The 23,037-nt window shown below is 42.7% G+C and overlaps 1 protein-coding gene across 1 annotated transcript; it reads right to left on the reverse strand.

Annotated features, from left to right (window-relative positions):
• Positions 1–6,338: 6,338 nt before the first annotated feature.
• SDR16C5 (short chain dehydrogenase/reductase family 16C member 5) lies at positions 6,339–21,836 on the reverse strand. The gene is made up of 7 exons (XM_063326897.1): positions 21,699–21,836; positions 18,326–18,669; positions 11,858–11,989; positions 10,738–10,837; positions 9,390–9,534; positions 8,669–8,794; positions 6,339–8,131 (listed from the first exon to the last, which is right to left on the reverse strand). The coding sequence occupies exons 2-7, from the start codon at positions 18,644–18,646 to the stop codon at positions 8,038–8,040; spliced, it is 918 nt and encodes a 305-aa protein (XP_063182967.1). The 5' UTR covers positions 18,647–18,669; positions 21,699–21,836; the 3' UTR covers positions 6,339–8,037.
• Between the last annotated feature and the right edge of the window lie 1,201 nt (positions 21,837–23,037).

Raw genomic sequence — 23,037 nt, forward strand, 5'->3', positions numbered from 1 at the left:
TCTCTTCCTTGTGTCTGGTGAAGTGGGGGCAAAAAGGGAGAGAGGACAAGGGAAAATTTTGCCTCCGCTTATGCTCCCTTACAGAAACTGAGCTGATTCGGGAACCTGGAGCCTAAGTTCTAGTCCAATTTTCTTGTCTTGAGGTGAAGCCAAAGTTTGCCTTTTCTTTGAGAAGGCAAGCGTGTCCACTCCATTAATGCCCATCCTTGATGGTAGAAACTGTTTACAACCCAGGCTGCACGGTCAGAGTGGAAGTGGGGTGGATGCTCCTTTTTAGTGGAAACTACAGATCAAAGTGATTTTTGAGATGTATTTTGACTGTAGCCAAGTGTTCTAAAGCATTACACAGTCTGTGAATTTGCTTTTTCTGCACTCTGGGTTAATGAATAATCCTCTGTCTAGCCTTATCTTGCAAAGTTTGGTGTTTAATTGTTGGTTGCAGCAGATAGAAAGCAACTAAATATTACTGATTTGCTTCGGGTTTTTTTTTTAAAGTGGTATCTGAGATCAATAAACAAAATGTTGTAAGTTAAATTGTAGGGCTGAGCTATCTACCAGCTCACCATTTTCAAATGGGGACACCCTGCTGCTTTTACCCCATCCCCTTGCCTAGGGACAGTCTCGTCTTCAACCTTCTGCCAGTTCCTTGCTGGATCCTTCACTGCACTGATCAAACTTGCTAACCCAGCAGGCTAAAGGGAACAGCTTCTGTGGGGTTAATGACTGGTTTTACGTAATTTCACACTTAAGCAAAGGGATTGTGCAAGTACTGGGACACGTGAGCATCGCCCAGCATCTGCTCACAGATAACCATTCGTGATCTCTGCCCTTCTGTTCAGTTATGAACATTTAGGTGAGGAGACCTCCCGTGTAAGCCTGGGTTACCACCAACCAAAGTGATGAGTCAAGACTCTGCAACAGCTTATGTCCTCTGTGGCTCACCAGAGAGACTTCTAACACCAAAAGACTCCAACTACATGACAGTGGGTTCAATTCCAGTTTTCCCATCTAATTGTTTGACTTCTTAACAACAAAAGTCTGCAAAAAAAAAAAAGTTTGACAAACCAGTCTTATGAGTACCGCTTCCTGTTTTCTGAAGCCGAATCCAGAACAACAGTTTGTGTAATGATGATGAATTGTTAAATAAAATTAAGTCTTTTTCCCTATGGACTTTGTAATAAAACTTGTAAACAATATTTTGCAAATTAAGTTGCAGGCCTATGGACTGTCACTCCCAGATGGCACGAATTAGTGGAGGACGGTTTGTTATGTACCTTCTCCCAGCCATCCACCCCTCCCTGGGTTTTGGATGTGCTAGCCTTGGACGGGGATGACTCAGCTGCTGGTGAATCACCTGCTGAAGTGCTAAAAGTGGTGGCTTGGCTCCATTTCCTCAAGCAAGAGTGAGCTGTCAAGGCAGACGAGCAAGAAAATTGTCTTCTGCAGCTGGGAGGATTTTCCTGCTTGTACCTCTAGATTCGCTGCAATTAGAAGCCGTTGCACAGATTTTACTGTGCCTTCAACAGTCCCTGTTGAGATCTTGTTTAATAAAAGCTTCCTTGTGCAAGTGCTCGTGCATGATAGGGCTTTTCACAGGCATTGCTAAAGCTTCCTTTAGCAGAAAACCAGTCGGTGAATAGCTCATGTACAATGTAACCGGAGAAATACTGGTCAGGGAATGTCTCACTGTTTTCCAGTTGGCGACATGGAAAGTAATGGAGTATTTCTAACCGGAGAGATTGTTCCCCAAAAGAGACAAGATCTAGAAAAGCCATCAGAAATCCTGCTGTTTCAAATTACTGTTTTCTGGATTGGTGATGGTGGAGGAAGACAGGAGAAAAACTAAAAAACATATAGAAAACTTGCCAGGCTCTACGTGCCCACGGGACTGCATGTGTCCAACCAGCTGCCAGGGAGAAAAACATGGGGAACCTCCTGTCACTATGTGGTCAGTCTAAGTGTCCTTTAGAAACAGAAGCTCTGAGAGATACAAAACCATAGTTTACTACGATAATTTTTAACTAATGCAGTCAATGGGCCTTTTGGACTATTTCAGTGTCGGTACGTTCTTTCCCTTAACAGTCAAAGAAGTGTACAAGCCGGCTGCCTGTTGTCAGCGACAGTAGCACCAACCACCCCTGCTGACAAGCAAGCAGATATTGTGAGAAGATCATCTCCGAGTCTTTGCTGTGAACCTTGGCAAGAAACAGGATGCATTTTGTTCTCTACCTGCTGTGGTACAGAGTTGTACTGCTTAATCTAACCAGCAACAGTTCCTTGAGCAGCTGAAGTTTGAAGAAAGTAGAGCCACAGCTGGTTACTTTGGCTGCCCACCATCAAGAGGATAGAATTCAGTAAGTGCAAAGGAAAAACCAGAGCTTTACCTACAATGGCAATTATTTTGCTGGATGTTGTTTACTTTGGACTCTCTGTTATACGGCTTAATATATTTTGGGGATTGGCTCCATCCTCAAGAGAAGCACTTCTTCAGCTCTCCCTCCCTCCCTCCCCATGGAGAGCAGCAGTATCATGGCCCCTGTGGAGCTGGTTAGCCAGATCACCCTTTCCCAACAGATATTTCCTATCATCTTTGTCAGGGTCCTCTGAGCCAAAATCCTCCTGCAAACCAATGGTTGCACAATGGTGGTTAAATTCTCCGTCGTGTAGGGTAGAGAAAACAGTGCCAAAAAGGATTATTCAAAGTTATGTATCTGTGTAACTCCTCACTGTAGCAAAGCCAGAGGGTTTATCACCTGGCAGGACCAAGCTAAATGAACAAGTGTAATTCTATCAATTCTTACTTTTGGAACAAGTCTGATTGTTGTTAACATTTTTGTGGAGGAAGGTCCAAGGATGTGGCAGAATCCCGATATGAGCCAGGTTTGCTCATATAATCGTGCTTATTGTCTCTCAATAAACCTTCAAATTAGTCTTATGATAAGCATGTTGTTTGAGAAACAGATATGAGATCTACTCAAAGGCATTCTTTCACATATTTTTCCACGAACACCCCACATCTTTAGTATCAAACAATATTCCATTGTCTGGGGTAGCAGACATTGGACTTGATGCTATTTGACGTTCTTACATGGAGACGTAATGTTGAGACGTAATGTTCCAAAACTTCACCACATGTAGAATGCAGATATCCAAGTATCTGCAGAAAAACAAATGTAAGGGTACACAGACATCTCTAAGTGGCGTGCGATGCTGTGCACTCCAATACCCTTCCAACCTCAGTGGAAAGCCACTGCTAAGCTGTGTGCTTAGTCGCATGACAGCAAACACAAATCTTGGAGCCAAACAAGTACTGTTTGCATCGTACTGACCGTGATTTGCCTTTTTTTGTCTTTCTACCTCAATTCATTTTCAAACCATCAGCCATTTTAATGTTGGAAGTCTCCAGATTAGCGAAGCTGTTTACCCTTCTATTAACTTTATTCTAAAGTTAAGCACAATTTATGTGTATGTAAGTTTACAGGTATTATTTTTTTCTCATAAGAGAATTGCTTTTGTTAAGAGGGATCTTATTTCTTAAGGGATTATCCACCATTTACAATCAATCCGTTTTGCTAGTCTTCGTTAAAAAGCTCTAAGATAACAGCAGTCAATTTATAGCAGTCCTTTCTCTACGCAGACAAAATACAAAGGTTCTTAATATTTTCCATCCGAGTCTCCTTACAGTTCAAATTGGGAGTGGTAATAGTATGAGAGCCAAGGAATTTCCAGAGATTTTGAAGTGCTAGTAAGTCGTTACTGACGCAGTGCCATGAATATTTGGTTGATGAAAGTTAGATGCAGGATCATTCTGCCCCTGATTAGCAGCTATTATCAGTGCATCCCAACAAAAGTCAAAGCTTCTTGCTTGCTTATACAGTGGGGAAAGAAGAAGAAGAAGGAGGATAGTTCTATTATACCTCCTCCAAAATCTTCAGCCAAGGAATGGTGTGATCCCCAGACATCTCTCCTAGCTTGTTCCCTCGATCTATGTGCACTTTTAGTGCTCCTTTTTGGATATGAAGAGAACACTATTAAAAAGCAAAAACCCAACAAACTAACCTATAATTCAGGTGGAGAACATGGATAGATGTTCATGGTACATCTTTGTGGCTTTAATACGCTAAGAAAAAAAGGATATGTATACGAGAGAACACAAGACAGGCCTCCGCAGTGGAAATAATGCAACACCTCTTCCTTCGGATGTGAAAAATCCATTATTTCCATGTCATGTTCTAAAAAAATCATGGCAAAAAGGCTAGCCTTGTGGCTGGGTGAACAAAAAAAAGATGTGAACATGCCATTGTCTCCTGAGTGTGGGTTCTTAGCAGCCAGGGTGCTACCCTGTAAATAATAATAGAGCCTGTACCTCAGCTGCTTTTAGTTGTTGTCGCTGCTGTTGTTTTCTTCCTTGGTCTTGTTCAGAGGATCAAGTTAGTGTCAAAAAAAAATCATATTCTCTGTGCTTTGAAGCACTAGAGGATAGTAAGATTTCTGCTACCACAGGAATATGAACTCACATGGAAAAGAAACACAACAGGCAACAAAATACCATGTTCTGGCCTGTCTTTGAATCACTGTATCAGAGATTACCAAGCCAATACAGCCACCCCAGTCAAATTTAGGACCCAGTCATTTTGTTAGAGACTATTTAGAATTTCAAGTAATGGTCAAGAAACCAGGAATTCCTTTGTGGGAGCTGCCTGAGGTACTTCAGAAAGCAGTTCCCTGCTGTTGTCAGCCATGCTGCTGTCAACAAATGAGATGCCCTTCCATTTCACGTTTATATTCTTGTTTGGTTCTCACAGCAATCCCTCTGTGAGGAGTTTTCTTGCAGAGAGCAGGAGGAAAGAGTCCTTCTTGGCAGCAGGAAAGCAATCAATCAAGATCACTGCTATGCTGGAAGCGTGCCATCTTTTATCTCAAGAAGTTCATATGTCACTTGAAGACCCAAACACTCAACCCATACAACCCCCTGAACACAGGAAAAGGATTTGTGCTACTTGACCTCCAGGATACAATTCTACATTATCTGCCATGCCATCTCAGGAGATATGGGAGATCAAAACCACCAAGAGGATAGGCTATTGTTCTCCGGTCACACAAAGTAATTTGACGGTGACCATAACATTCAAAGTGGTAGCAGCACACTTGCACGAAAGCAGTATTTGTGTACTCCTACCAGGACATCTAGCTAACAGAGATTTTCTAGTGGAGCTCTGCATGACAGATTTTGCACAGAATCACAGAATGATAGCAGTTGGAAGGGACCTCTGGAGATCATCTAGTCCAGTCCAACCGCCCTGCCAGAGCAGGGTCACCTACAGCAGGTGGCACAGGAACGCATCCAGGCGGGTTTTAAATGTCTCCAGAAATCGAGACAAAATGCCCACCTCTCTGGGCAGCCTGTTCCAGTGCTCTGCCACCCTCAAAGTAAAGTTCCTCCTCATGTTTAGGTGGAACTTCCTATGTTCAAGTTTGTGCCCATTACCTCTTTTCCTGTCCCTGGGCACCACTGAAAACCTCAACCTCATGCTCAACCTATTACAGAACTCGGTCTCTAAAAGTCACACCTACTCTTCTACAGATATGAACATACTGGAGTGAGTCCAGTGAAGGGCTGCAAAGACAATTAACGTACTGGAGCACCTGTTGCACAAGGAGTAGTTGAGAGCTGGGACTGCTCAGTCTAGAGAAGAAAAGGCTCAGGCCCGATGTGCACAGGTACCTGATGGGAAGGTGTAAAACACAGAGCCAGACTCTTAGTGGTATCCGCTGAAAGGACAAGAGGCAACAGGCACAAATTAGAAAAAACTACATTCAATTTAAACATGATTTTCATTTACTTGTTTTTAAACTGAGTGTGAACAAACACTGGAACAAGTTGCCTCCAGCCTTAGAAATATTCAAAACTTGACTCAACACAGTATTAAGCAACATGCTCTAATTGACCTTGCTCTGAGTAGAGGTCCTGTCCAAGCTCAATGATTCTGTGAAGTACAAAATCCCTCTGGGCATGTACTTCTCTGGCACAGATTATCAGGTAAGATCCTTCTAGTGGTGTCACAAACCTGGAACTGCTGAGAATCCACAAATCCCACAGCCAGGCTCACTGCTTTCAGTTTCCCTCAGCAGAACATATTCGTGGAGACGCTAAGAATGAAAAGCTACTTGCTCTGACAAGAGCTGGAGTTTGATCCATACTGTTCATATGGAAAATCCATTTCTCTTCTCCTTTGCTCCAGAGCCCTGCACACCTAGTGTTTCATAGTTAGGAGGAAAAATATGCTCTGTTAGCATAAAAAGGTGAAGAGTCTGCAAGACACAGATAGACCACACAGTTATTAGCGATTGACTTTATTACCAGCGAACAGTGCAATGTAGATAAGGACAGCATATTTAGGTAAGATCTGTTTTCTAATTTGTAAGTTACATTTCCTGAAGTATAGTGTAAAATCAGCAGAATTTCTGCGGCAGAAAATCTGCAAATCTGAAAGGATAGTAAGACAAATCTTTTCTTCTTCAGTCTGAATTCTGACTCTCATTAATCCATCATATAAAGGTAAGGCCATTTTTAACACATTTGTTTTACTCTGTTTCTTGCTCATCAGTAGTAAAGTAGGTCGATGTAAACTTTGCTGGTAAACCTCACTAATTGTATAGACAAGGGAAATAAAGGTAGTTTGTAGGCCACTGTGGAAAAAAACCCCAACCCATTAAAGAAATCACCCTTTTCTCCATACTGTCCTTCAATTAATTGCATGCTAATGCATTTTAGCCTTAGTTTGCAGGTGTTACCAACTGCCAGAAGAGGACCGTGACATGAGGTGGGCTTAGCCAGCATGTGCATAAATGGCATACATTTAAAGCATAATCTTTCTTTTTCTCATTTTTGATTTACCAAAAGTCAAAGGGGCTTTCAGTTTTCTAAGCAGCCATTGTCAAAAAGGGCAAGACCTTCTCAGCCTATGTCCAAAATAAATGGATAGTCCTAAGAGTAAAGACAAAGTAAAACATGTCTCTGTAGACACAAGGCAACCTGCCACCCAATTCAGAGAAGCAAAACATAATGCTGTTACTCAGGCTATGGGTGTAACAATCCCATTCACTCCAGTTCCATCAGCATCATTCCTTTCTGAAATAAACCCAAGAGAAGCCCTGATTATGCAATGTATTATCTTTGCTTTTAGTAGCTCAGTGTCTTACTTAGCAAGACGTCTGACGGCCCACTTAGACTGGCAGTCTTACGCTTTATAACTACAAGTTTATTCTGCTTAGGAGATGAAAATTTAAAATTGTTCTTAAAGTATTGCACTTAGAAGATAGAAAATCTTTCGCTACAAAGTTGCAGTCATAGTTCTAGCTTTTAAAATAAATGAGACAAAAAGTAGATTAGCAACACAAATACATAATTTACATCCTTTCCCCTCCCCATCCTGACATCCATAGCCATCTGTGAGTCCCAAGATCACCACCTCCAGAAATTAATACGTTTCATTGGTTTTGCACCAACACGGCACATATTTTCATTTCACAAAACTTCCATTTGTATACATTCGAATCTGTTGTTTCAGGAAACTCCTGAATTCCTCAGCTTCCCAGAGAGTGGTAACGGTACTGGCAGCACAGCCCCTCCTCACGGTCCAGTGAAGAGCAGTAAGAAGTCAGGTCCAGTAGAGGTTTTCCTGTCTCCCTGCCAAATACATGTGGTTTCTTGGTCCCTCCTCTCCCCAAAGTTGCCCATTATTAGTTTGTGATGCAGGATCATTTAAGGCATTATAACAGACATGACCAAAGGAACTAACTTCAATTAATGCATTTCCATAATGAGGTGAAAAGAAATCAGTTCACTGGATTAAAAAAATAGTTTAAGTGAAAGCTGGTGATTAAGAGCAAAATAAAAAGCAATTTCCTTAAAAATTGTTACTAATGAGAAGTGAGGCACCTTAAGTTCACAGCTGCTAGAGAAGCAGGCCTCTCCCACCACCACCTTTAACAAGGTCCACTTTAGAGTTGCTGGTCTCTGAATTTTATGCTTTTTCAGTCCTTCTTCGCTCGACCTTTGAAGGTATCCATGATACGGAGGTTTCCAAAATAGTCCAAAAAGAGAACAGTCAGTTTCACTGGCAGGACACTGTAAGGTAGGGGAGTTGAAGGAGAAGAGGAAAAAACAAAACAAAACAGACATCAGAAGAGTTGTGCAGTTTTACCACAGAATTAGTTTTACCTGGCTAATATTGGCAAAGACAGTGTACTCTCTACAATATAGGACCACCGCTCCTCTCAAAATATCCATTACACTCATTTGGTAGCCTGAGTTATTAGACAGATCAGTTTCCCAACCTGGCTCGCAACAGAGTCAGAATTGCCCTAATGCTGGGGCACGACACCAGGTACGCAGCTACTGAGGAGCAGGCCCCTTCTCTACAGCCCACAGTAAAACTGCACCCCAACGGAGTCAGCAAGTCACAGACAGACATTTCTGTCTTTGTTCTATGATCCAAGGGTAGACTGAACCCCTAGAAACAAAAAAAAGAAAACTCCAGAAATGTGCAGAACTTAATGAAAATTATCACCACCAAGTAGAAGCCTGGTTTGCACTTTTGGTCAAAAACATAACTGAAACATCTCTGGACAGAAAAGGAAGAGAGGAAAAGAAGGAAATACTTACTGTTTCAAAACGAGTAAAAAATAAAGAATGCGTGGTAGCAGCAATATTTCTTGGTCCCGCCGAATAGCAGTCATTATCTTCTCAGCCACAAACTCTGGCTCCAGACCAGGAAGCAGCCTTGGCCACCTGGAAGAGAAGACATTTCTTACTGTAATACAAATTGCTTTGGATTCACATTTTACTCAAGTCTCCATTTTGCAGTTATTCAACTGAAAGAAGAAATAAATACCACAAATCCCATGAACAACAGAAGCTTCATTATGCTAGAGAGTGAGTGGCCATTGTTATTTTCCCTTGATCTCTATGATCCCTATGACCTCTCATAAGACAAATCCACATAGTCCTCACATTATGACACACTAGGCTTTTATTCGGCTCCTAAATTTGTCATTATACAAGCATACTGAGCAAAGCTATGCCACTGATTTCAGGAGATGAATGGGGGTTTAGAAGCCAAAGAGGACAGCAAGAGCATTTGGCTTCTGCAGAGGAAAGGACACCAATTAACGTTTCACATTTGAGCTTAAATGAATAGTAAAGTACTGAGGGCTTTGCCATTTGGGTTGCCCAGTCACTGCACAGCACTTGTTAACGCCCATCTGAGGCCCTAAAAATAACACAAGCAGAGAAAAGCCTAGCTCATGATTTTCATAAAGGAAACAGGAGTATGTAACATGCTAAACATGCACCTTGCATAAAAACCTCACAAGAGTTTACTCACTTGCTTCTACAGCCATCAAACATTCCTGTGTTTATGAAGTAAGGACACACAATTGTGGTTTTAATACCAGACTTTTCCAGAACTCTCATCTCGAAATCAACTGACTCTGCAAAACCAACTGCTGCAAATTTACTTGCACAGTAATCTGTAAAATAAATAGAACATTAATTGCAGTTAAACATTTTAATTTACCAAATAAACTTTACCAAACAGGTTCAGTGAGTCCTACCACTGAACATGTACCCAGGAGCAGTAACAGCTTTTGAGAGGGAACAGGTACAAAGCTACGCTCTACTAAATAAGCTAAGTAGCCACAGGTCTTTTTTACAGTATACAACAGCAGCACTGTACTATAGAAATAGTAGAGAAATGAGATAGATATAGTATGATACATATGCAGTATCTGCAGGAAATTACTGTCTGATAATACAATACTTTACAACAGAGTAGGAACTGTTTTCAGCATGAGGTTACTAATAAAATTTGCCTTTGATGCAATTTACTCCTTTTAATTTCCCTTTCCTAATTTAACTGTTGTTCCAGACTGGCAGCCAGAGGGTTTCTCATTGCATCCCTGCTATCATCTTTCCACCCTCTACTGAACAATAGCAAATGAAATTATCTTTTCATACCACACCTTATCTTTGAATCCATGCACTAGCTTCTCATGCATCAAACTCAAGCTTTCAAGACTCTCTAATGTGGTTTCAACTTGAAACTCAATTAGTCTTCATTATCACTGCCTTGAAGCTAGATTTCTTTTACTGCTATGTCGCTTTATTTCATTTTCCTCCCCCTTTGCATGTGTTTTCCAGAAATGCCTTCTGAGTTTGCCCTAATCTCAACACTTTCTTTCAATAACTGTATGGGTCCTCTTGAATGAATTGCTGAGAGACAGAGAATGCAAAAAGAGGTATCGCACCTCTACCTCTGTATCACATCTGTATTTTAGTAGTTCTTTGAGTTAGGGAAACCTGTGCAGGACTCTGCTTCACTTGAGAACATCCTTGGGGGAAAAGAAGAAAAAAGAAAGGGGCCTATTCCCCACCAAATATCTTCAGGTTAAATTTAACAACATTGAAGTTCTCAGATTCCAAAATTCTGTATGGCTCCTAGATCCTCTAACTGCCTTGACAGAAAAACCTGTTTCACAGCACTACTGAGCATCTGGAAAACTCTTTTGAAAGAAATGGTCTATTTAAGGTCAGCTGGTTTGAAAGTATGTCCATTTGCTTTACCTATACACAAAGACCCAGAAACTCAAAATTAGGATTTCTTTTTTCATGAGTATTGATTGCAGCTTAAATCAAATTAATTGTTTAAATGAATGTAAGATTTAATACACTACCTGAAAGACCATTGACTCCAATAATTCCCGCTGCGCTTGCAATACTAACCAAGTGTCCATGGTTAGCGGCCACCATTGCTGGGAGGAAGGCTTTGTAAGTCTGCAATGTACACGAGAGTTGCAATGAAATATTTTACTAAGTAAACTATATACTATAATATTTTGAAAGTCTTGTTTTTAAAGTATCCCTACAGCTTCCCTCCCTTCCATTATGGAAAGGGGGGAGGAGGGGCAACAGGAGTTTGTTGTTTGAACTGTAATCTTTAACTACTAAGGTGGGATGTTCCAGGCCCCACCAGTACCACTTTCTCCTCAACACCAAAGACAGATGGTAACTTGCTGAAAGCTGAAGATACAGCTTCAGCTAGTTGTTAAGTTTCTTACAGCCTAAAGCTCAGCACTGCAGTGTTTCAAATGAGAACTAAGCGTTCACTGCAAATTTTGTAAAATGGCAAAAATTTGAATTTCATGTCTTCCTTCTACTAAATTCGTTTAATCTTTGTGATTAAATTTATTTACGAAAAACCTGGAGCATGTTTTAATATCCCCTTTCCAATTCTTTATGATAGGAATATCATATAGATGACCTGCCTTCCCTGGAAGGAAGAAAAGGCAAATTAAGTTACTCATTTTGGACAAACGCCCCACTTATTAAGAGCATTGTCTGAACGCGTGTTTTTTCTCACTGAAACTGTCATAACCACAAAGCAATTAGAACACTAACAGAACTGAACACTTCTCTGTTACTAGAGCAGCAGCTTTTAGGCTGGACCTGCTTCATGGCAATTAATATTGAGGGATTATAACATATGACTAGCTTCAGAATTTTCAGATGGTAAATTTCAGCTCTTAAGAGCATTTCTAAATATGAAGCAATTTTGCTTCCACCTACCTACCCCAGAAGTTCCCAAAGGATCCATTCTTCCACCTTTTTTTTATTTTACAGGCTCCCAGGCATAGAAAGTAATTTCTTGCATCATTTCTGTCTGAACTTACAAGGAGCATCCTTACATATCCTTGCATATTTTCCTCAATTCCAAAAGACAAAATTAACAATGAAAACATGCTAAAAGGATGTTTTATGATGATGCTGTATGTATATGCAAAGTACAGGTATTACCCAGAAGTGTGCCATTATGTTCACTTCCATGCTTTTTTCCACAAGTGATTCTGGAGAATCAATAAACGTCTTCCCAGTTACAATACCAGCATTGTTGACTAGGATGGTAACGTCACCAACTTCTTTTTTAACCTAAAACAAAAAGGCTCAAGATATTATGCAATAAATACACGCTTTCCAAATTTTATATATGAAAACATGAGAAATAGAAATATCGCACATTTCAACTAAGTTGAACTTATTATGCTTGTTACAGATCCAGGTTCTTGCACATTCTCACCTGATGCCTTTTTAGAGCTGAGCTTACAGCTGGACTTTCTTTGGAAGTGTGGAGCCCAACAGCTCCACGCAGGCTTCTGCTTTCAGCACCTCTGGTTCTTGCTGCAATTGTTCCAGCTAAGTCTCTATTGCAGAGAGCTTAACTCATTCAACAAGGATTTTCCTACAGTAAACCCATCTAAAAACCAATGAGCAATTCTTTTTGTGTTTACCAGAAGGAGGTACATCAAATCTGCGTGAGGGCTGTAATACCTAAACTTTCACTTGCGACGTTCCTTGCATTGTACTCAAATCCTCTTGCGTTTTCCACAGAGCAGCTTGAGCACAGAAGCCGTGCTGCCATATGACTTGAAGGCTGAAGCCAGCTTGCACAGTACTTGAGTCTTTTGACGAGCAGAGGGAAAACTGGATTCCCTGTTGGCACTGTTAATTGCCTGCGTCCAAACAGTCCACAGATTCATCTCTCCCATTGGACAGAGCAGCAGCTACTTAATAGAATCTTAATATTTCAGCTATTTCAAGATTGTCCATGCTGTTTTCCACTTCTGATTGTGACTGTTAAACACTGGCATGCATTACGTGGTAGTTTTTCACCAGCAGTAACTTGTGTTACGCAGCACGCATGTTAAACCAGACTTTCTGGGGGAGGAGGTGGAGTTTTCTGCCCTCAGTCTGTTGGAATTAGAATGGGCAGTCACATTCGATCAGCAGTATTCTGCACAGGCAGTGAGAAAAACCACCTGCAAAATTAATTTCCTCCTTACAACCTTTTTATTTATTCAAGTATCTTGACTACTTCAAGCAACTTTACAGAAACTTAAGAGCTTATCTTACTAAACGAAAAAGGTTTTTTTACAAGTTTATTTCTGATGAAGACAGCCTGAAAGGACACCATGTCTCCATTGACGCTAGCCCTCACGACAGCACAAGAAATAAAAAACCTGTGGGAAGAGTAGTAGTTTGTTATGAAAATTAAACAAAAGCTGCAAGGTTCTGAATAAAGGAAGATTTTAGAACACGTCCATTCACAGAAGGCAAAAGCCTTATAAGCTTCTGGGGCTCACGGTGCAGAAGCTTGTTTCTAGCGTATTTGCTTCAAGAAGCCTTGTAAGATGGTTCCCAGAAAGTAAGTTGGCTAAAGAATAATATCAACACATTTAGTTCAGTAAGAGGAAGACATGGTCCCCCAAAACATCCTTTTCTCTAAATTGGAGAGGTATGGATTTGATGGGTAGACTGTTCAGTGGATGAAAATTGGTTGGACAGTGGCATCCAGAGGGCAGTGGTCAATGGCTCAATGTCCAGATGGAGACTGGTGGCAAGTGGTGTCTCTCAGGGGTCTGTACTGGGACTTGTACCGTTTAATCTTCATCAATAACACAGACAGCAGGATTGAGTGCATCCTCAGCAAGTTTGCGGATGACACTGAGATGAGTGGTGCAGCTAACATGCCTGAGGGACGGGATGCCATCCAGAGGGACATGGGCAAGCTCAGGAAGCGTGCCTGTGCAGACCTCATGACGTTCAACAAGGCCAAGTGCAAGGTCCTGCACTTGGGTCGGGGCAAGCCCCAGTATCAATACAAGCTGAGGGATGAAGGGATTGAGAGCAGCCCTGCCAAGAAGGACTTGGAAGGTACTGGTGGATGAAAAGCTGGACATGAGCCAGCAATGTGCACTCACAGCCCAGAAAGCCAACCATATCCTGGGCTGCAACAAAAGAAGCATGGCCAGCAGGTCAAGGGAGGGGATTCTAACCTCACTCTGGTGAGACCCCACCTGACGTACTGTGTCCAGCGCTGGAGCCCTCAGCACAGGAAAGACATGGACCTGTTGGAGCGGGTCCAGTGGAGGGCCACAAAAATGATCTGAGGGCTAGAGCACCTCTCCTGCGAGGACAGGCTGAGAGAGTTGCGGTCGTTCAGCCTGGAGAAGAGAAGGCTCCAGGGACACCTTACTGCTGCCTTCCAGTACCTAAAGGGGACCTAGAAGAAAGCTGGAGAGGGACTTTTTACAAAGGCATGTAGTGATAGAACAAGGGGTCATGGTTTTAAACTAGAAGAGGGCAGATTTAGACTAGATATTAGGAAGAAATTCTTTACGGTGAGGGTGGTGAGACACTGGAACAGGTTACCCAGAGAAGTTGTGGATGCCTCACCCCTGGAAACATTCAAGGTCAGGTTGGAGGGGGCTCTGAGCAACCTATCTAGTTGAAGATGTCCCTGCTCATTGCCGGGGGGGTGTGTGTGGACTAGATGACCTTTAAAGGTCCCTTCCAACCCAAACTATTCAATGATTCTAAGTATAGTTCTCATTTTAGCTCCAGACTGAGGACTTCCATGAACAGACTCACTTGAGAGAACAACCGTAGGCCATCTGATATCAAGATATTGGGGCCAGCTCTCAAAAGGAGAATGAAAATATTTAATGCAGTATTTGAAGTACAGTTTATTAACCTGAGATATCTGGCAAAAAGGAAATCAGTGCTCCTTATGTTGTTTAATTCATGATTTTCAGATCAAGTGGTAAACATGTGCTGATCAGTAGCTTTGGGAAACCATGTTGGTTTTATGCAGTCTTGCCATGTGGTTGCAGATTACAGAACCTCATTTCTTAATGGCATTTCCTTTGTAAGGTGCTTACAGCAACTGAAGAATCAACAGGCAGACGAGATAGACTAGCCCGTATAGCTAGTAAAGAATTAGAGGATAATTTACTACATATCCTCTATTCCTGCTTAACTTACTCATCTTCCTTAAACTTGCTCCAATTTCACCTACTTTTATTAAGTAAGGGTTTAAAAACCAGAAAGGAGCCTTTGTAGGATTATACAGAACAGCTTTTATAATAAATTCATCAGCCAGAGCCCCTCTCCACCTCAGTCATTACTCACACATTCTTGTCTGTCTGCTCACCTCTCAAAAAGTTGTCATGTAACAATTTAAATATTTCTGAAGCAGCACTACATGATCTCCATAGGTAGCCTTAGACAAGTTGTTCTAGTCACCAACCTGAGTATGTACCCCTCATCACAAATTAAGAATAGCATGCATTCAGAGATATAAATGCAATCATTAGCAAATGCTGCTTTAATACTGCCTCATGCCAGATGATCTAGCAATTCTGGAAGACTGGACCAGTACCCCAAATCTACCCTTTGAGGCAAATAACAAAGACCTTAATAGGTGGTCACACTTCTTTTGTGTGAACAAAAGATGGACAGAGGTGGGGGTGATGTGGTACATGCAGTTAATAACTTGGTGATTGGGGCATTCAGATTAGATGGGAGAAGGGAAATAAAACCAGAACCTTGATCATTCCATTTCTAACTAGTGGTGAAAACCTAAACAATCTCTTCCTTTGCCATCTGTCTCTACTCAGTCTTCCAAGATATATTCACGCTTTGGATGGAATTCAAACCAGATTTGAGGGCCTTCTTGCAACCTGGACAAATAATTCCAGCTTTACAACACCTCTGTTGATGCTGCTTCCCCACTAACTAGCTGCGACAGCTCTTTTCTTCAGCAAGTTGGCTGTTTTAATTCCCTTCTCCTCTCAGCCCTCCCCTGTGCATGACAGAGCCAAGACACTCAGCCCAGGCTCCCACACTTTGTTTTGAGGCCAAGTACAGAAGACCTTTATCAAGCCTTTTCCCTAGCTATTAAGGGGGTGTGTGCGTGCATGTGTGGGGTGTAATGTCAACTTTCCAGAGCTCTAGAGGTCTCCATGGGTGCAGTACAGGAAAGCATGTTCCAGGTGTTTATTTCAGGCCTAGGTAGGGCAAGCATTATGCAGACAGCTAATCTGGTTAAACATCTTTTTCAGGTATAAAAACTATTTCCTCTTTGTTTCTGCATTTATATTTATGTTTTTATATTGAAGTTTAATAGTAAGTAATTCCCATGATTCACAAAAAGCATCCCAAAGCATCTGCGTTCTAAGAACCAGAAATCCCTCCATAACAGCCTACAGGAGGTAGAAGAAAGCATTTCGTATGTTTTATAGGCAGCATGAAATGCCACCAGGAAGTGTGCTTCTACTGTTGCTCCTCTGCACAGGAAAGGCTATTCTCAGTGAAGAACTGACTGCAAATTGTCATCTTGACTACCAAGCAAGAAGAAACAGTGTATATGGCAAGAAGTACTGTGCAAGAGAGATACTGGAAGTACATGTGAACCCCAACACAATGAGAAAAAAGCTTCTGTTTCCTCACAAGTAGGAGGATCAAAGAACAGAGAGTTACTTCCCTCTTTCAAAGCCCCAGATTCTTAAAGTTTAGCTGAACTCGAGGGAGGGGTAGATCAGAGAAGGCCACATTCCTTTAGGGGTTGGGTACTTCTGGAACATTAGAAATAAATTTTAAGCTATGGCTCTTGATAGCAAAAAGCTGTCCTTCATCCTGTTAGTACAGGAAAGGAACAAGGACACCACATGTGCAGGGCTTTTTGGTTTTCTTCCTACTGAAGTGACTTTTCCCCAGTCTCTCTGTGTGGCTGATGAAGTACCAGAAGCAGGTATTTAAGGTTCACATACATTTTATTTTGGCTTTGAGATTGTTTTACTGGGCAAAAGTTTTCAACCATATCCTGCCCTGCCTGCATGAATTTAGTTCGCTATAGTCTTGCAAAACTCCAAGTCACTGTGTGAAGCTGAATCACCAGGGAAAAAAAACCCAAAACCTGGAACCGCGCTGCCTCATCTTGCAAAGTCTACCACAGCACATTAAGTAAACAGTGGCACCAAGCACTAACTAATACCAGCCTTCTTGTCACTAATAAGATGGGAAAGTTGTCAGCGTGGTCCTACATCAGTTGTCAGCGGGACATGACACTTCTGAAATAACAGTAGTAGAGTATTTTCTTCTGTGTGGATCAGCAGGAGGATTGTCAGCAGAGCAGCTGTTAGTGAACTGCTGACAGAAGATTATAAGTGAGGACTCATGCACCAAGACCCTCTTATTTCTTTACTCCTGTCTACCTTTGTTTTTAACATCCCTAACCTGCATCACACATGTATCTACACCCTCTTCTCCATTTTGTGTTTGGCCATAAAGGCTTTGCTACTGCTTTTCCCCCATGGGACTGAAGTGCTAGCCCTTGAGTCCTCAAAACTGACAGTTAGTTTCCATCTTCTTCATTCCAGTGTCCTTCACACTGCAATACTCCCTCCTCATCTTCCTTCTCCTCCGCTCCTCCCAGTTCAGTGGGAAGCACAGTTACAGGCCTGCAACGAGACACAGGCAACTGCTCTGCGTGTACAGCAGATGTGCAACTCAGCTGGTGTAACAGAGCTGCAAGGGGGACCAAGGGTGATCAGCATTACCAGAATACAAACCCAATAGTACCAGCATCTCACAAGCTGCAAGTCATACACAAGCTTCACTTACCAGAAAGTTTGTTCTAGTCGTTTTTGCACAGATAGAAAAAAAAAAGGCAGAAAGCTAGAGCTTCTTAAAAAGCACCAAAAGAGCAACATTATTTCAGTCAAAAGATGTTACTGAAGACAGCTGAACTTTATTGTTATTAAGAATTCATCCTCAGGCAAACACTCACTGTGGAAACTTTCTAGTCCAACAGTTAAGTTTAGCAACATTTTAAGCAAATGAGAACAGGTTTTTATAATGGAAACCGTTAAGCAATTTTAGCTTTTGGCAATTCTACCACTCTGCCCAAAATATCTAACCACATGCTACATTCACAATGCTCTTCGGAAAGGAAAGTAAGAAACACTTAAGACTTCAAGATACATTTATTAATTCTGATAAAGCAAGTCTGCAAGAGTCTATTCACAGCCACGGAATTATTTGAAAATTGCCTAAGCAGTTAATCCTTTTTACAGCATATGCTCTTTAGGGTTTACTTTTGGTAAAAGGATGCCAGAACTTGAAATACTGCTTTAGCTTCAATAAATTGATTTTCTGCACTTTACCAGTAAGTGCTTGCTCAGTAATTGAATGAATGAGAAGCTATCCAGTTGAAATTAGCTACTGAAAAAGAGAACCAGCTTTTTTTTTTTTTTAAAAGGAACAGAGGTACAATTCAACTCTAAAAAACAGTCTTCTTAAAATAGGTAGCATGCACAATACATTCTGAATAAATTAACTTTAATCTCACCTTGAGGTCACTAAAACTTACCATACACACATGCATGCACTCAGATTAGTGTCAAAGATGCAAATAAGATACTTTACCTGATCAGCTACTGTGTAGATGTCCTGCCTTTTGCTACAGTCACAGATGTAACTGTGTACTCTCACCGCTCCGTTTTCTCTGACCAGTCTACTTGTCTCCTTGAGCCCCTCTTGATTAATGTCCCAGAGAACTACCGTGGCTCCAAGGCTGGCAAACTTTAAAGATAAGAGTCTTCCAATGCCACTTCCCGCTCCTGTTATTAATACTATTTCACCACTAACACTCTTCTTCCGTTTAGGCACAATAAGGAACACTAGTGACTCCAGAATGTAATAAACAGAAAGTCCGATGACTTTGAGTGTTTCCAGGAAGAAATTCATCTTGAGGCTATTTCTTCAGATACCTGATAAAATAAAAATGTTTACTAAACAGAATAAACCATAAAGAGATTAAATGCCAACATGCGTATTTCAAAAGTGAAGAGCACTTTCAGATCCATTCTAAATATTTCCTCTAACCTGCTTCTGAGTATTGTTTCAAGAAAAATACATAGGCTTACATCTGCACATCTGACCCATTTGTCCTGTTTCTGTATCATCTCCAGGTTGCTCCTAATCCCCTCCAGAACACAACACACAACTGATTTACCATTGGGCAGAGGCAGGAAACACCTCCCCTCATCTGCTTTAGAAATTCCCCACCTCTCATGTCATGGGTTTCCATCTCTGCTCTGACAGAATGTGGACTCAAAAACTAGAATCAAAAGAGTGATAGTTGTCTCTTGAGCATCTTAAGCAGAAATGCATGGCAATTACAAATCAGAGCTTATGGCTTGATCAAACAACTTCAGTACTCACAAGCTACTATTTTAGGTCAGGAAGAATTCTCCTTTTAGGACCATGACTTTTTTTGCTTTGTAGGGACTCCCTGTCATTCAGAAATCATATGCAAACCAACTCATAGTCTCCACCCTGCTGGAGAACTGCCAGCATAGGGAGCTTCAGAATACAATATGCTTATAAATCTCCAAAACACACCAGTTAAGTTACTGTATATTACTACTAGCTTTTCAACTACCAGGGGTACCATTACTGGTGAGAGCCTGCTTTTGCATTTGAGCAGTGTTTTGTTTAGGGATGCATTGCAAAGCTGTTGACTTTCTTCCCTTCACCTCCCTGCATTAAGCAAATGTCATGGGCTTGAATCATGCCATCTCAGGTATGCGTTTAACTTCACCATCTGTACTCACCACAGTAATGCTGACACCAAGCAGGCATTTAAGTCCTTGAAAGAACAGCAATTAATTCCCAGGACACAAATGCTATGCAACAAATGCACCCTTGGTCAAAGACGATTTTAATCTTTGACTAACTACAATATGAAAGATTAATATCTTCCTTCTCAGCTAAAGGTGGAGCACACTGGCGCTTACACTTCAGCATTTAGCACTACATGCTCAGTTGGATCACATCTCTTAGTTAACATTGCTATCTATGTGTATAGTGTATAGGTAATTGTGTTTGACAATTGCTGAGAGGTAAGTTACTTAGGTCTCTACTACTCTGAGCAAAGTTCATGAAATTCCGCATGTGGACATACACGTGTTATCATGAGTCTCAGGTTTTGTACTCGGGTGACAAGGCCAGTCCTAAAAAAGGGACAGGCCACTGCTGGAACAGAGCAAGTTATTTCAGAAAGTTTTCTGGGAGAAACATTAGGACACAGTAAAGCTATTCTGATAACAGAAAAATATTTGTCAAAAACATAGTGGGTAGGGAAATAAGTTCTTCTTTCTGAAGAAGAGGAGTCACAGGGTAACGTTTTCTGTTCTTCATTCTCTTTGAAATGGGACTAAATGTGTGCAGAGGTTCTGGCACAGATGAAAGGCAGTAACACCAGTAAGAAATGGAAGAAATATCAAAAAGGCACGGGAACATCTTTCTAGGGCCAACATTGACATCTCCTGTAATAGGCTCTCATAGCTATAAAGCTACTATATATATAAGCAGAACTAGGGTTACACAGGAAAAGTGTTATTAAATTTCATGTACATCAAAAACCCAGCAAGTTTTTTGCAAGACAAGTTCTTTGGTGGGTCTAAACCAGAAGTAACAAATCTTTAAAATAAATGCAGTTGTTAAATTTAACTTGATTAAACTAACTTAATGCACTTAATATCCTCCATGTGAAGGAGATGGGTACCTCCGGAACAGATAAGGATGTTAGAGTTAGTCCCTATGGAAAAACAAGGGAGGCAATGGCCTTCAAAGTATAGTACACAGTTTGACCTAAACCCAGTTTAGAACTTACATCAGTAATATATTAAGTAAAATAATCATGTATTAGGCTTATCTAGGACAGAGGCACATTAGATTTTAGAGAAGTACTGACTTTCTTTTAGAGAAGTAGAGCTGTTTAGGCATACAGACCACAGGAGACTTTGTGTTATAACACCAACCCCACATCCTTTAGTGAGACCCTTAATTTCCACTGACACATCTCTCACCTAACCCAGCTTTGACTGGAACCATTCTCACTGGTTCACTGCATTAGTGCTGCTAATTACACCAGCTACTCTTACCAAACATATCCATACAGATAATTAAAATCAGCCAACACACTTGTCTGATTTCGGCTCCTCAACTAAAGCGAGCGGGGATCTACTTACAGGTGAATTAGCCAGGGGTACCCTTGCCACACATAAGATCTCAGATCCCTTCTCACACCACGTATTTTTTTTTTTTAACATGCCTACACCCGCACAGACATAAATGTGGAGGGCTTCTACACTGCAGTGAAGCACCAGAGGTGTTACAACAGCTTAGCAGACAGATTTCTTTCCGAGAGCAGACGACTTTGCCAGCATGGAGGGGCTGCCAAACATGCCAACGGTGGTAGCCCTGTGAGCTCTCGCAGGCTGCCCACACTCCCCGGGCACAAGGGCAGATCTGAGGCCAGCATCCAAATGCCAGCTAGCCAAGGGGATGAACGGCTGATCACGCAGCCACCCGAGCGAAGGCTGGCCAGCATGAATCTGCTCACTGCATCTACAGTGTGTGACGCCCCCAAAAATACCCTACAGCAGTCCTGTAGCCACGGGCGTCCAAGGGCTGAGGTGCAGCAGTGCCCTCCTCGCCACCTGGAAGACGCTGGACTGCCTTACTCTCGCTTGGTACACCTCATCTGCCACCCCAATTAGTGTCATTAAAAAAAAACACAAGCCCAAAACAACCCTAGAGGCGGTTTTCAGCTGTGGCGACCGGCTCCTCGCCCTCCCTCGGGGCCGCCTCCCGGACACGCGCCGCTGCCCGCCCCGGCCCCGCCAGCGGGACCTGCCCTCGCAAGGGCGACAGGAGGCCGGGAACGCGGCTCCCCCCGCCGGGCGCAACCTGCCCCGACCCCCAGCCCAGGGACCCCCGCGGCCGTGGGTACCTCTGCCTGCCCGGCGTAGTGTAGCCCGGTGACTCCGGGGCAACCGGGAGGAGAGAGCAGGCCGAAGGAAGCAAACAGCGCAGCGAGGTGCGGCGGCCCGGCCTTTATGCCGGCAGTCCGCCCCCGCCGCAGGGACGACCGGATGCCCGGGGGCGGAGCGGGAGGGCTCCGCGGGGGCGGGAGGCCGGGCCAGGGACGGCAGCTGGATGAGCTCCGGCCCGGTGGAGGAGGGGGGTTGTCAGCCTCCGCGCCCGGCCCGGGCAGGCGACGGGGAGCCGAGGCCCGGGGCCGGTGAAGGCGCTCGGCCGCCTCAGCGCCTCGCTGGGGCCGGAGTAGGGAGAAGAGCCCTAAGGACAGAGCAGCTTGTGGGGCGGGGGCTCTCGGGGCAGCTCCCCTTACCCCCTGCCGCCTACTTTGCTTTTAAAAAATAGCAGTATTTATCACGTCCTTTTGATTTTTGTGAGGGGAGAAGTAACGTCTGTTGGAGAGGCGGTGGGGTGGGAGAAGGTGGATTTCGTGGGGCTGGTGCAGGTGGGCTTCAGGGGGAGCTGGAGGAGGGGTGGTGCTGAGGGAGAGGAGGGTGCGCATTTTGTCCTGGGAGGAAGTTTGGAGAAACCTGTTGAGCTCCGGGAGGTGCAGGACTTAGGGTAGCCCATGTGAAGAAGTCACTGAGCTTGGGGTGGTTGTGGCTCCACGCAGAGAGACCTGCACTGGAGGGTACGCTTGGGTGTGAGGAGATCTGTAAGGCCAAGCCCTGCATGAAGCCATGCTCCATGGAAAAGGTTTAACTTGGCAAATGTGGCCCTTCCTGGGGCCTTCCTCTCAAGGGAACTAAGGGAATTCTCATTCCCCGGAGAACACATTTAAGCTTGCAAAACGTGTTCTAGCTGCAATCAGAGTCACGAGCTTGCTAATTTGGTGAAGTGCTCTATATTTACTGCTATAGATACCTTCATCTCTTAGAGCAGCATTGTTTTGGAAGGTTTTTTTAACTTGCTCATCCTTAAGCAGCAGAACTGTATGCTGCTTATTCAGCATACAGTTGTGCTGAGTATTCACAACTTCAAGGAAAGGTTGTATGAGGAGAGGATGCTTAGTACCACCAGAAAAAAATATGACTGAAGGTATTTTCGTGGCACTGAGATCATTAATATTCCTCCTTTCCAGCTTGGCATGTTTGTGTTGCTGTTACACTTCTGTAGAAGTTCAAGAACACAGCTTTCTGAATGTTATTTTCACCTGATCAATTAAACAAATGCTTCCTCATGAAAGACTAGATTTAATTTAACTGAAAAGGACGCTGAGGGGAGACCTTATCGGTCTCTACAACTACCTGAAA

This window comes from Chroicocephalus ridibundus, chromosome 2 (genome assembly GCF_963924245.1).
Source record: "Chroicocephalus ridibundus chromosome 2, bChrRid1.1, whole genome shotgun sequence".
Taxonomy (NCBI): domain Eukaryota; kingdom Metazoa; phylum Chordata; class Aves; order Charadriiformes; family Laridae; genus Chroicocephalus; species Chroicocephalus ridibundus.